At 34.1% G+C, this 12,192-nt stretch overlaps 1 protein-coding gene across 3 annotated transcripts in view; it reads left to right on the top strand.

Moving 5' to 3' along the window:
- LOC145252702 (meiotic recombination protein DMC1/LIM15 homolog) overlaps nucleotides 1-1,197 on the top strand; it is a 54,412-nt gene extending 53,215 nt beyond the window's left edge. For all 3 annotated transcript variants that reach the window (XM_080112527.1, XM_080112526.1, XM_080112528.1), the window contains one exon: nucleotides 912-1,197. In XM_080112527.1, coding sequence (XP_079968653.1) covers nucleotides 912-981 — 70 coding nt within the window. In that variant the 3' untranslated portion in view covers nucleotides 982-1,197. The remainder of the gene's footprint in view (nucleotides 1-911) is intronic.
- Nucleotides 1,198-12,192: the final 10,995 nt, after the last annotated feature.

Raw genomic sequence — 12,192 nt, 5'->3', positions numbered from 1 at the left:
TTTTACTCGTTTATTCTTTACAAAGAAGCTTGGTATTGATGAAATTATAGATGCCTTATGTATTCGGTTCACAGATGGTTCACGTCCATAACACACCAAAATGTCCTAGGCACTAGGAAAACCTATGAGTGCATAAAAAATAATATAACTGCTTTAGAGTTGACTGATTTCATCTCTTTGATTGGATGACATGGAGAGCATTAAACATTACATAGTGTTGTCCACATTGAAGCAACAACAAGAAGAAAAAAGGTTCTAGAAGCTGTGAATCCTTACATCGAGGCATATTTCCTCCAAGATTCAGGGCAAAGTTTTTTCAGCCTGTTTTGTGATGATAAAATTATGAATATTTTACGAGCTCGGAACCTTTAATCATTTCATTATATACAGCGTGCCATTTTTTATAGCCACTCCATAACACGCCTGGATATCTTTGGCACTGGTGGACCACTTAAGGCAACCTGGGTTGTGTGTGTAAAAAGTCATATAACTACATGTAATCTGATTGATGTCAATAATTTGGATCAGATGGCACAGAGAACAAAGATGAAGCATTGCCTGATGTTGCTCACACTGACCTCTGTGACATTCGCAGCATTCGATTATGGTATGAAGAGTGGATTTTCAGATTTTATTTATTCAATGAATCTGACCTTTCTGGAAGTTATAGTGATTGGTGCTTAAAGAAAGTATGTGTGTAGGAGGAGTAAGGAAAAAGTAGGAAGAAAAAATAATTTGTTGACATAGAATTTTGTGCATATTTTTACATGAATATTGGTTCCATTGTTTGTTGAATTGAATCCAAAATTGGCAATTCATCTGTATTTCAACACTTAGAGGTCTTTTATAGTATTAATTCCAAATCAGATGTGAATGTCATCATCTTTGCATGTTTTCTTTTTTCCTTTTAGCCCAGACTTGCCGGAAAGTGAGGCAACATTTGCCATTACATCAGGCGGAATAAATGATGCGAAAGAATGAACAAGTAAAGCAGCAAAGAAATCAGTTTACAATGGGAATGAATTGAGGAGAAAAATATCCGAGTTTCAAAGTGAATTTGTAAATATTTTTGTTTTAATTTTTAATTTCCCAAGTCGATTTTGTAAATGTTTGCACAAAAAAAGATAAAAAGATATATAAAAATTATATTTTAATATTTTAAACATGAAGGTTAAATAAAAAAATTCAATTATTCTATTTTTTTGTTTTTGAATTATAATTTCATAAAAGACAAAAAAGAAAAACAACTTTTTTATCAAAAGTAGAACAATTTATTTGAATATTTATGAAAAAATACATGAAGATGAAAAATATTTGCATTTCAGAATTTTTAAAATAACAGGAACATATTTACAAATTGATCAATGGATGCAAAACAGAAACTTTTTTCTGTAGATTCAACAAAATTGAAACAAAATAAACCAAATGGAATTTACAGAGAATAAATCATTTGACCAATGAAAAGTATTTACAATCAACCCATAATTGAGTACAAAAAAAAAGTTATTCGATGGCAAAATGAAAATGAAATAAAATATTAAATATTTGTTTACCCAAATAAATGGGAAGAGCAGAGTTGAGTATTATACAACAATGAAAGATTTCAATCCATTCATTCTTGAGACATGACCAGAACAAATGAAGAGAAAGACAAATGAATGTGAAGCCTCGGGAAGTTTGCAATCATTTTGGACATATTTTCCTCAAATATAAATTAAATCAGATCTAATAATTAAGTTTTTTTTTTCATTCCAATTATAGATTAGGGAATTTAGTTTCTATCTTTTCAGTTAAATAAAAAAAAATGACACTTTATGAAAAAAAATAATCACACTTTATATGGAAAAATACAATCTACAAAAAAAATTACACTCTAAGAAAAACTGCAACATATAAAAAAAAAATTGCATTTTATAAAAAAAAAAATATACACCTACAAGACATTTCTTCACGCCCAATCAAAAAATATTAAACTCTATTAAAAAATCCTAATAAATACAAAAATATTAAAATTATAAACATTAAAATAACATTGAAGGTTATGAAAAAACATATACACCAATAATAAATAAATTAGACCATTAAGAAAAAAAAATTCCAACTTCCCATAAGACAAGGAGTAAAAATGGTGAAAGGTTTTTGTACTAGTTCAGAATGATACCTGGAGTAAATGTTTGTTAAAAATAAAATAACAGAAAAATGTTAAAAAATCGTTAATTGTGATTGTAAAATATATGCATTCATCAAATATTTTAAAATTCAACCTAGAATTTTTTTTATTTTAGAAATTCTAATGTAAAACAGCATACTTACGGAAAATGATGCCATTTTTTGTCTCTTTCGATGGAATTTTTCCAAGGGAAGTAATCATTGTACTATCTATCTGAAAGACTTGTGAATATGTCAAGGAAAATGAAGTCAAAAGAATAGAGATAGTTTAGGATTAATTGAGAGTTTTTCTAGGATTAGGTTAGACTTAAAAATGAAACTTCTCTAGATAAAAATGATTACTTTCTGAAAAACAAAAACAATTAAACTTTAAGTTCAATTTATCTCCTCCTGAAATACACAAAAAATTGTATCTTCATGACATGACACTTACTATTAAAACTTGAATTTTTTAAATAATTAAAAAACTATTAGATTTTTTTCCATAAATTTTGGTGAATTTGACAATCACAAGTAACTATTTTCTAAAGTTTTCTTCTCATTCTATTTTTAACTAGTATATGCATCTTGTGTCTCTTTCTGGACAATTACAAAAACGACGCTATATATTTCTAACTAGCAGGCTAATTTGAAAATTTTGAAGTGTCATAAATAATGATAAAATCATTTTTATTTACTTTTTTTTTTATTGTTGTAAGTCCACTATTTCACTAAATTAACATCATCAGGGTAAGAAGTCCTCTCCCTAATTTTTTTTTTTCTTTTCTTCATTTTGGTGTTATGGAGGAGGTGGTCCCTCAGAGTAGAAAAGAAGAGAAATATATGTGTTGTTCCGGTGGTTTCACATGTGTTTTGCTCCAATTTTGAGCGGGAAATTTAAAGTAAAAGATAATCACACACTTTTAGAAAACACTTATTTTGCGCCAGTAAATAAAGGTATATCACACGAAACCGTTTGAAGGGACAAAGAGACTTTATTCTCGCGCGTACAGAATGTAACTCAAGACAAAACTGAAAACATAAACACAAAATGGGAGAGGCAGACGACAACTCAAAATAACACTGTCATGCTGAGTTATCTCCCTTGACCGATATGGGATCATAATTCAATACTGGCATGATGCCCTTCTTTTTTTTTTCTTTTCTTCTTTTCTCTTTTCTCAAGATAACGGCTCATAGAGTCGGTCACAAAGGGTTAGTAACATAGTCTTTCAGGTAGAATGGTTTTGCCCTACGTTTGGGGGACGAACATGTCTTTGTCTATCGATCATCAATGTCTGTGGGAGGAGTTGACTGGAATCTGTGGGAGGAGTTGACTGGTGTTATGGAGGAGGTGATCCTTTGGAGTAGAAGAGAAGAGAAATATATGTGCTGTTCTGGTGGTTTCACATGTATTTTGCTCCAGCTTCAAGCGGGAAATTTAAAGTAAAAGATGGTCATGCACTTTTAGAAGACACTTAATGACTAAACCTGTTTGCATACACACATTAACATTCCTAAGTTAAAGAACATTATTTTTTATCTATTTATCTGTGCATGGGTATGGCTCAGAAGCTTAGGAATTAGGCTGGAGAGTTGTACAATGTGCCTTCAGTAAGTTTCCGGACTTTTTTTTTGTACAGGCATTTAAAATTGTCGTGGACTCTTGAAAATGCAGTATGTTATTGCTATACATCTTATGAGATGACTGACCAATTTTTATTATTACAGGTTAAAATGAACAGCTACAGCATCATCATTGGACTATCGTGTATGAATCAAACATCAGTTTTTGAGTGGCATAATAGATTCAAGAAAGGCAGGGAGTTTGTGAGGGATGATGAGAGGTGTGGGAAGAGTAAGGAAGTCAGAACTCCAGAGTTGATTGAACAAATAAAGAATTTTATGAATAATGACCGTCGTGTGTCTATAGTGCACAGTTTGATGTCAGTGTGGGAACTGTACACAATTATTTCCAAGGAGCTGAAGATGCAGAAGATTTGTGCAAAGTTTGTCCCAAGGGTGCCGTCCACAACTCCATCCTTGTCACAGACTATTTGATCAAGATGCGTCACCCACCCTATAGTCTAGACCTTGCTTCCTGTGACGTTTGGTTATTCCCTAAGCTCAAGGAAAACCTTAGAGATTGTCATTATAAGACAATTGAAGAGATGAAAGAGGTTGTGATAAGGGTCATTGACACGCTCACACAAGAGGACTTCCATGGTGCCTTTCAGAAGCTTTTGGAAAAGTACAACGTGCATTGCAGCCGGAGGAGATTACTTCAAATGGGGCTAGAGTTTCATGTGTGTACTATCAATAAAAGTGGCCATATGAAAAAAAAGTTAGAAAACTAATTTAAGGCACTTCGTATGTGCTTTTTACCTCTAAAACACCTCGGGCTCAAGTTCCACAATTTTCCCAGGGCAAATTATTATGTTTCCAGATGTATAATTATATTGTCTTGCTTTTGAGTAATTTTCAGCAAAATCTAAGGGTCGGAAAAATTCTATTGTGAGAAGAATTACCAAGATGAGACCGATAGAATCAAACAATCAAAATTAATACCAATTCTCATCTCCAAGAAGTTTAAAACAATTTATCTAACTCGAATGCATCTAATTTATAGAAATTTTGTTCAAACGACAAAAAAATAAATTTGAAAACTTTAGAAAACCGAGTAATGCTGATAATTTTTGTTATTAAATAAAAAATAAAAAAATGAACAATTTGCCGGATTGCCGCATTAATTTCTATTTCAGTCACATAAATTCTTTAGAGTGAAATGATTTTGGCGTTTCTTCCAAACAAATTATCTCTACTTAAACCATAATTGTAATAATATTAAAAATGATAACTTAAAAAGAGTAAGTTATAGCGGGTTTGGCACTTATGTACGAGACGGGCGGAGATACACAGTTACCAGACTATGATTATTTTTCAAGACCAAATGTTTAAGAAAACGATTTAATAAAAATGATATTGTAAAGCTTGAATTTAACTTGTATAAACACTATTTAACAAATAGTGTGGGTTGTTAAATGCAAAAGCATCAAATAACATTTATTTTATCAAAATAAAATTGTAAAAACATTTATTGTATCAAAATATAAGGCACGTATGCATATATGAGTGGGACCATTTTGTTTTGTTTGGTTTCATTGAACGATTGATGGGAGCGTAACTTTTCAACCTAATTCAAGAGTGAGGCACGTATGCATTATACAGGCGGGGCCATTTTGTTTTGTTGGGTTTCATTGAATGACCAATAGGGGGCGCAACTTTTTGACCTAATTCAACAGTGACAATAATTAAAACTATTTTGTTATTGTTTTACTGTAATTCAAAGAATTTTTTTATTAAAATTCTATTTGCCTTTTACGGCGACTTCTTTCTGTTAAATTATTTGCAAAAAAAAAAAATCCAATGATGCTTCAATTCAAAAAATGTTTTAAAATTGGTTGAAAAAAACTCCAATATTGCTTTAATTTTTAGTAAAATTCTATTTTCTTACAATGAGTTTCAGTTAAATTGTTTGAAAAAAAAATCCAATGTTCCTCGAGAGCAGAGTTAGACATAAGGTCGGTTTTTAATTGGGGAAAAAAACAAAAATAAAAATTGACTGAGGACAGAAAAGAGGATATGTAGTATCAGAACGGATACTACACTTTGCTCTCAGTCAAAAGGCTAAGTAATGTTGCTTTAATACAAAAATGTATTTTTCAATAAATGTTTTTACAATTATAGCTTGATTCATTTTTATACAATAACTTTTTGTTTTCAAGTATTTTGGTGTTATTTATTTTTTTATTTATTTATTTTGTGTGATATTTGACCAAGAAGAAATTATGTTTTATTAAATTTAGATGAGAAAACAATTCAATGACTTTTTTGATAAATGTGAAGTTTAAGCGTGATGCTCTTTTTTTAACGTTATTTAGAAACCTATTATGTAACATGGAAGGTGAGTGTTTTGTAACTATTCCAAGAAGAAATTGGAGTTATCACCCTTAACAATGGCGCCGTCCATATAATGCATAAGTGCCAAAAAACAATTTGCATTCAAATTCAACATAGAAATTAATATCCTTCTAGACCGATGCAATTTTTATTTTTGTTCCTATCCAGAGTGCCCCTTTTTGAAGAGCTAGATTTTCCCCACATTAATAACCGACCTTGTGTCTAACTCTGTCCTCGTGGGAAGGCAAGTAAATAGGAAAATATTTTTAAAAAATAAAAACTTAACAATTAAAGGAAAATAATGTAAAAGTTTTATCAGAGACAGAGAAACAAATAAATTAGAATTTTTCATTTTGATTTTAAAAAATCTGCATTTTCTTCCGGGGGATAAAATGAAAATTTTTCTAGGGTGAAATATTACATTTCCAGATGAATATCTATGTGGTCTTGCTTTGGAGTAATTTGCAGCAAAATCTAATGTTCGGAAAATATTCTATGAACCAAAAAATGCTATTTTTGACAATTTTGACTACTTTTGACCCCCTGGGGATGCAACCAGAATTTTGCCAGGGTCAAATATTACATTTTTAGATATCTATCATGTGGTCTTGTTTTGGGGTAATTTTCAGCAAAATCTAATGATCGGAAAAGATTCTATGTCCTGAAAAGTGCTATTTTTGGCCATTTTGACCTCTTTTCATCCCCTGGAGATGCAACCAGAATTTTCCTCAATTCAAATATTATGTTTTCATATGTATATTCACATGATCTTGCTTTTAGGTAATTTCCAACAAAATCTAATTGTGGGAAAATATTTTATGTCTCAAAAAGTGCTATTTTGGGCCATTTTGACGCCTTTTGACACCCTGGGGATGCAAGCATGATGTTATCAAAAATCTGAGAATTTTACGTTTCTTTCCTTGTTTACGTTAGACTTGAAGACAACCATATTGTAGTCAGTTGAAAAGCAGGAAAATGGAAGACTATTCCATAGGTGTGCAGTTCTAAGAAAAAAGCTTTGTTTATGGAATCTACATTTAGGCTTAGGCACAGATAAAGAATGAAGGGAATTATTGATAATGTTTTCTGCTAGACAGGTGTTTCTTGTGAAAGTTTGGTGAGGGGGGACCATAGATTGGAGCTCAGTCGAGCACTTGCTATGAAAATAACGATAAAGCAGAGACAAACTCACAACATCTCTTCTGTTAAGAGAAGAGAAAAGGACATTCCCTACAAGGCTACGAAGTCCATTTTGAACTCTATAAAGGCAGGATAAGTCCTTTCTAGCAGCTCCTGCCCAGATGTGACAACAGTACTCCATCCTTGCACGTACCTGGCTCTTATATCGATAGAGAATTGCATCAGCAGTGAGATATCTATTGGATCGATAGAAGGATCCCACCATTTTTCCAGCGGCCTTGGCAACGGATTTAATGTGTGTGTTCCATTTCAGATCAGAAGTAAAGGTCAATCTCAGAAGCTTGTCAAAACTGGAGGCCTCCTGAAGACGAGAGCCATTCATTTCAATTGATGCCAGATGGGGATCAGAGTGTTGATGTAAAGAAAAAAGCTTGGTTTTAGATGCATTAAAAGTAACCAGCCACCTCTTTCTCCATTGTACCACATGCTCAAGAGCAGAGGAGAGAGAATAGGAGAGAACTTGGTCATTTACGGTCTTACATGTGCTACCATAGATAGTAGTGTTATCAGTATAAATGCCTACGAATGATGTAAGGATGTGATTTGGAAGATCATTAATGTAGCTCAAGAAGAGAATTGGGCCCAGGATGGACCCCTGAGGGACTCCAGCATTAATAATGTGAGCTTCTGATTTCTGCCCATCAACCACTACTCTTATGAACCTATCAGAGAGAAATGAGTTAATAATTGAGAAGACATTTCCAGCTATACCGTAGCTGGAGATCTTGTGAAGTAAACCTTTATGCCATATCCTATCAAAGGCCTTTGATATGTCAAGAGCAATTGCCCTAGAAAGGTAGCCTCTGTCGAGAGATTCGCTAATCCTATGAGATATAACTGTAAGTACATCTGCTGTAGATCTAGCAGAACGGAAACCATATTGCGTGTCACTAAGAAGGTTATTTTAGCTGAGATAGTTGATTACTTCTCTATTTAACACAGATTCCAGCAACCTATTCATGACGCACAGGAGACTTATTGGCCTGTACTGAGGGAGACGACCGATCACCTGAATTCTTAAGTACAGGGCATACAACGTTTAAACAGTTTTGTAAGTATGGGCGCTAGTTCAGGTTGAAGTTTTTTGAGTACTATAATTGAAATGCCATCAGGGCCGATTGCTTTACTGGAATCAAGGTTTTTGATTAGCTTGGCAACATCACATACAGATATTTGTATATCACATAGCATGTTTTCTGATACAGGAGGAAATATTGGGGGTTGGCGGCCTTGGTTGCAAAGAGTAGAATTAGCTGCAAAGTTCTTGGCAAAGAGTTTGGCTTTGTCTGATGCTGACGAGATTTCCTCAGATCCATTGATGATAGTTGGGATAGAGAACATGCTTCTGTTCAGGATTCTGTTTGCTATTGACCAAAACTGGTGGAAACCAAGCTGCTGATCAGCTTTGGATTTGACGAACTGATCATACAACTCTTTTGCATTCTTTATTACTTTTTTACGGTAGTTGCTGGCAGTCCTCAAAGCGGCTTTAGTCTCAGTACATCTATTATGTTGAAAGCAATGGAAAAAGTGATTTCTGTGCGTAATGGCCGCAGCACATTCTGAAGAGAACCACGGCTGCCTGTTAGGTTTTTGCTGGAACTTTTTCAAGGGTATGAAACGGTCTATACCTACAATTAACCATTCCGTCAGGTCTGATATTATAGAGGACACATCTTTTTAAACATGGAATGCAGAGGTAGATCTGATATAAATGTACGGAAGCTATTCCAGTCAGCCATAGGGTATCGATATACTGTACGATATGGCCCAGAGGTTTTTTTGGTTGGTTTATAGATGGAGAAGGGGTGAAGGAAATGAGGCCATGGTGGTCACAACAAAGAATACATTTAATTGACAACGCTGGAAGTATGTAGAATCTGACTCCATGCAATTAAGGACAGACGAATATTGAAGGTTGAGAACCGGTTTTATTTATTAATTACAGTTTTAATTAGAAGAGGTAAAGTGTTCGTAGGATGTTTGTAGGTGTGTATGCATTGATAAGGAATGAACTTTTGTAGGCTTGTATAATTTAACAAAGAATGAATGTTCGTAAGCGTACTTATCTTTTCGGACGATGGGGGTGGTAAGTGGGTGGCCGGTCGTGCTACTGTCGGTGATATGTGTCCTGGCTTTTAACTTGGAAGCGGCGACTTCTTTCATCCATAGCTAGCAGCACGGTGTCTTTGCCTCCTATGTTTTTCTCCTTTCTTCTTTCTTTGGTTTGTGTGAATTAGTCATTGTTTAGAATTGAAGGCGTTTTGGCCCATAACATGAGAGCGTAGTTGGCTTCAGTTCACTGGTGCCTTATTTCTTTTTCTTCTTCATCTCTTTAGGTCGGGTGGGAGAATCCATCCGTGCGTTCACTGACGCAGCAGGGCGAATCTCCTCCTCCCTCCTTTTTGGTCCCCTCATTTTATAGTGGCAAACCGGCTCCCAGTGACTGTGATATTTTAGGCCTTTATTTTAGGTGCGGAGCTCTGCCATTGGTTGATAATTCTTTTGCGGTTATCTTATTTTTTTCTTCCCAAGCGGAAGCAATGCATGGAGCCATGTGCAAACGACGATTTTTTATTTTGTCTCTCATGGTGGATGCGTTAACATCAGATTGGCTGCCAATTCTCATCATGTTCCCACAACGATGGAGAGGTACATCTGAGGATTTATTACATTTCATTTTTATCTTAACTGATACAACAGAGTGATCAGGAGATCCAAGTGGAGACAGAACGGAAGCTGAACACAGTTCAGGGCAAGTTGTGAGAAAAAGTGTCTAGGAGACTTGCGTACTGGCCATCAGTATCGGGTACACAGGTGGGTTTGTGAATCTGAGTGAGGTCATAAGCAATGGAGAAATGATAACAGAACCTCTCCTCATCATCGGTCTTATTTGAGTGAGTTAACCATTCCACATTGTGAACACTGAAGTCTCCACAGACATGAATATTAGCTGAAGGATAAGCAGATAGGATGTGGTCAATTTTCTCAGATATGCTTTTAAAGATAGTAACCCCATTGTTGTAGGGGCGATAGAGACATTTATAATATATACAAATGCAGTAGTTTGAGCTAATGTAACCCGGAAGCACATATAAGGTAAGTTAAGATCTTCTCTTTAATATAGGCACATATTCCATGTCCATGGAGATCTTGAGGGTCAGATTTGGAAGTTAAATTAGAGTATCCTTTAATTACGAGCTCATCTAGGGAAATAGTTGGTTCAATGCCAGTTTCGCTTAGAAATAATAGGTCTGGTTTAGTCTTCTGTAATTGGGTTTTAACCTCTGGAAGATTAGAACGTAGACCCCTGATGTTCAAAAAGGAGACATGGTAGTGGAGGGCTATATTAGAAGTTAGAGATCCGGGTTTAATTGTGTATTTTTTCTTTAAACTTTTCATGATTGAGTTTTGGACTAGGTCGACAGACTTGCTTGGAGCAGGGCAGAGAGGGAAAGTAAGAAAGAAATAAAAATGAAGACATATATTTCTTTTTGTAGCACATGAAAAGGTAAAGTCGTAACAATTACTCATGAATATGGCATCGAGAGGCCTGAGAATTTTTGGAACGAATGAACAAACAGTTGAGGTTAAATTCTAAGGCCCAAATCCGACTTAAGTCAGTGGATCAATAATAAATTATAAATATAATAATATATAAAAAATAATATATATATATATATATATATATATATATATATATATATATATATATATATGCACAACATTAAAAATAATAATAAATATGAAATCTGAATAAATTAAAACATATTTACGTGTATTTTACAATCAAGCAGGGGTAGGAACTGGAGTGCATGTTGAGAGGAGTCCCAGCTGACAAACAGCTGTAAAGAGTTTGTCTCTCCTGAAAATTACAAGTTTAATCGCATAAAATAGTTTGTGTGTTGTCCTTAAAAAGACAGTTTGATTGCTGCTGTTGTTTCTGTTGCTACTGTTTCCCTCCACTTCTGGTCTTGATGACTACATAAGAACACACCTGTCAGCGTTGGGGTCTCCTGAACTCTCCTGGCCAAGCTGTGTATTGATTTCTCTCCCACCGTGAGAAATGTAACACTAGGGTTTGAAAATGGAATTGAAAGTCAGCACTTCAGGGTTGAGAACTCTGACCCTGCCTCACGTGATTAGCAATAAACTAACCCTTACTCAAAGAGAGAAGGCTAAGCCTGGAAAGAGGAACCTCTAAGACCTTCACAGAAAATCACCAAAATCAACAGGCGGGGAACAGGTCATTATAGAAATAGTCTAATCTCGATTTTAGAGACAAGGGAAAAAATCCTCAGCCAGAAAGCACATTACCCTTACAGTATCATCAAACACATAACTATAATTAATTACGGGCCGCATTTATTACAGTCAAAAATGTCTGGATTGACTGTATATATGTAAATCTCAGTCACTCATCAAGGGCAGTTCGTTTAGTTCAGTGTACCAAAAAGGACATGGAATACTAAAGTGCATTCATCAAATATTTTGTTTGTTTTGAAGCCTAAGATTTTAAAATTAAAAAAAAAATTTCATTGATATAAATCTTTCCATTGTTCATGTCCAAGACATATTTTTTCAATTTTTGTCCATAACCATTTTGGTTTTGGTCATTGGGATGCGATAAATATTTGGATATTTTGGCTGTGGTGTTGGTCCAGTGAAAGGGCCATTTTTTTTTAGTTTTTCTTTCAACACTTCTTCCTGGATTTCTTTCACATCCTTGTATCGATCCAAATATCTGGAAAAAAAATAAATAAATAAAAAATAAAAAAAATAAAACAAAAGAGATTCATTCTTTTAAATCAAAGAAGCTTTAAAATGAAACATAAAAAAAGTCTGTGTGTTATTTGAATAGACAAATTGATTATGTAGATTTTA

This window comes from Euprymna scolopes, chromosome 29 (assembly GCF_053919585.1).
Source record: "Euprymna scolopes isolate OS-2025 chromosome 29, ASM5391958v1, whole genome shotgun sequence".
Classification (NCBI taxonomy): Eukaryota; Metazoa; Mollusca; class Cephalopoda; order Sepiida; family Sepiolidae; genus Euprymna; species Euprymna scolopes.
Note: the sequence above shows the minus strand (reverse complement) of the source record. Positions and strands in the feature narration are given on the sequence as shown.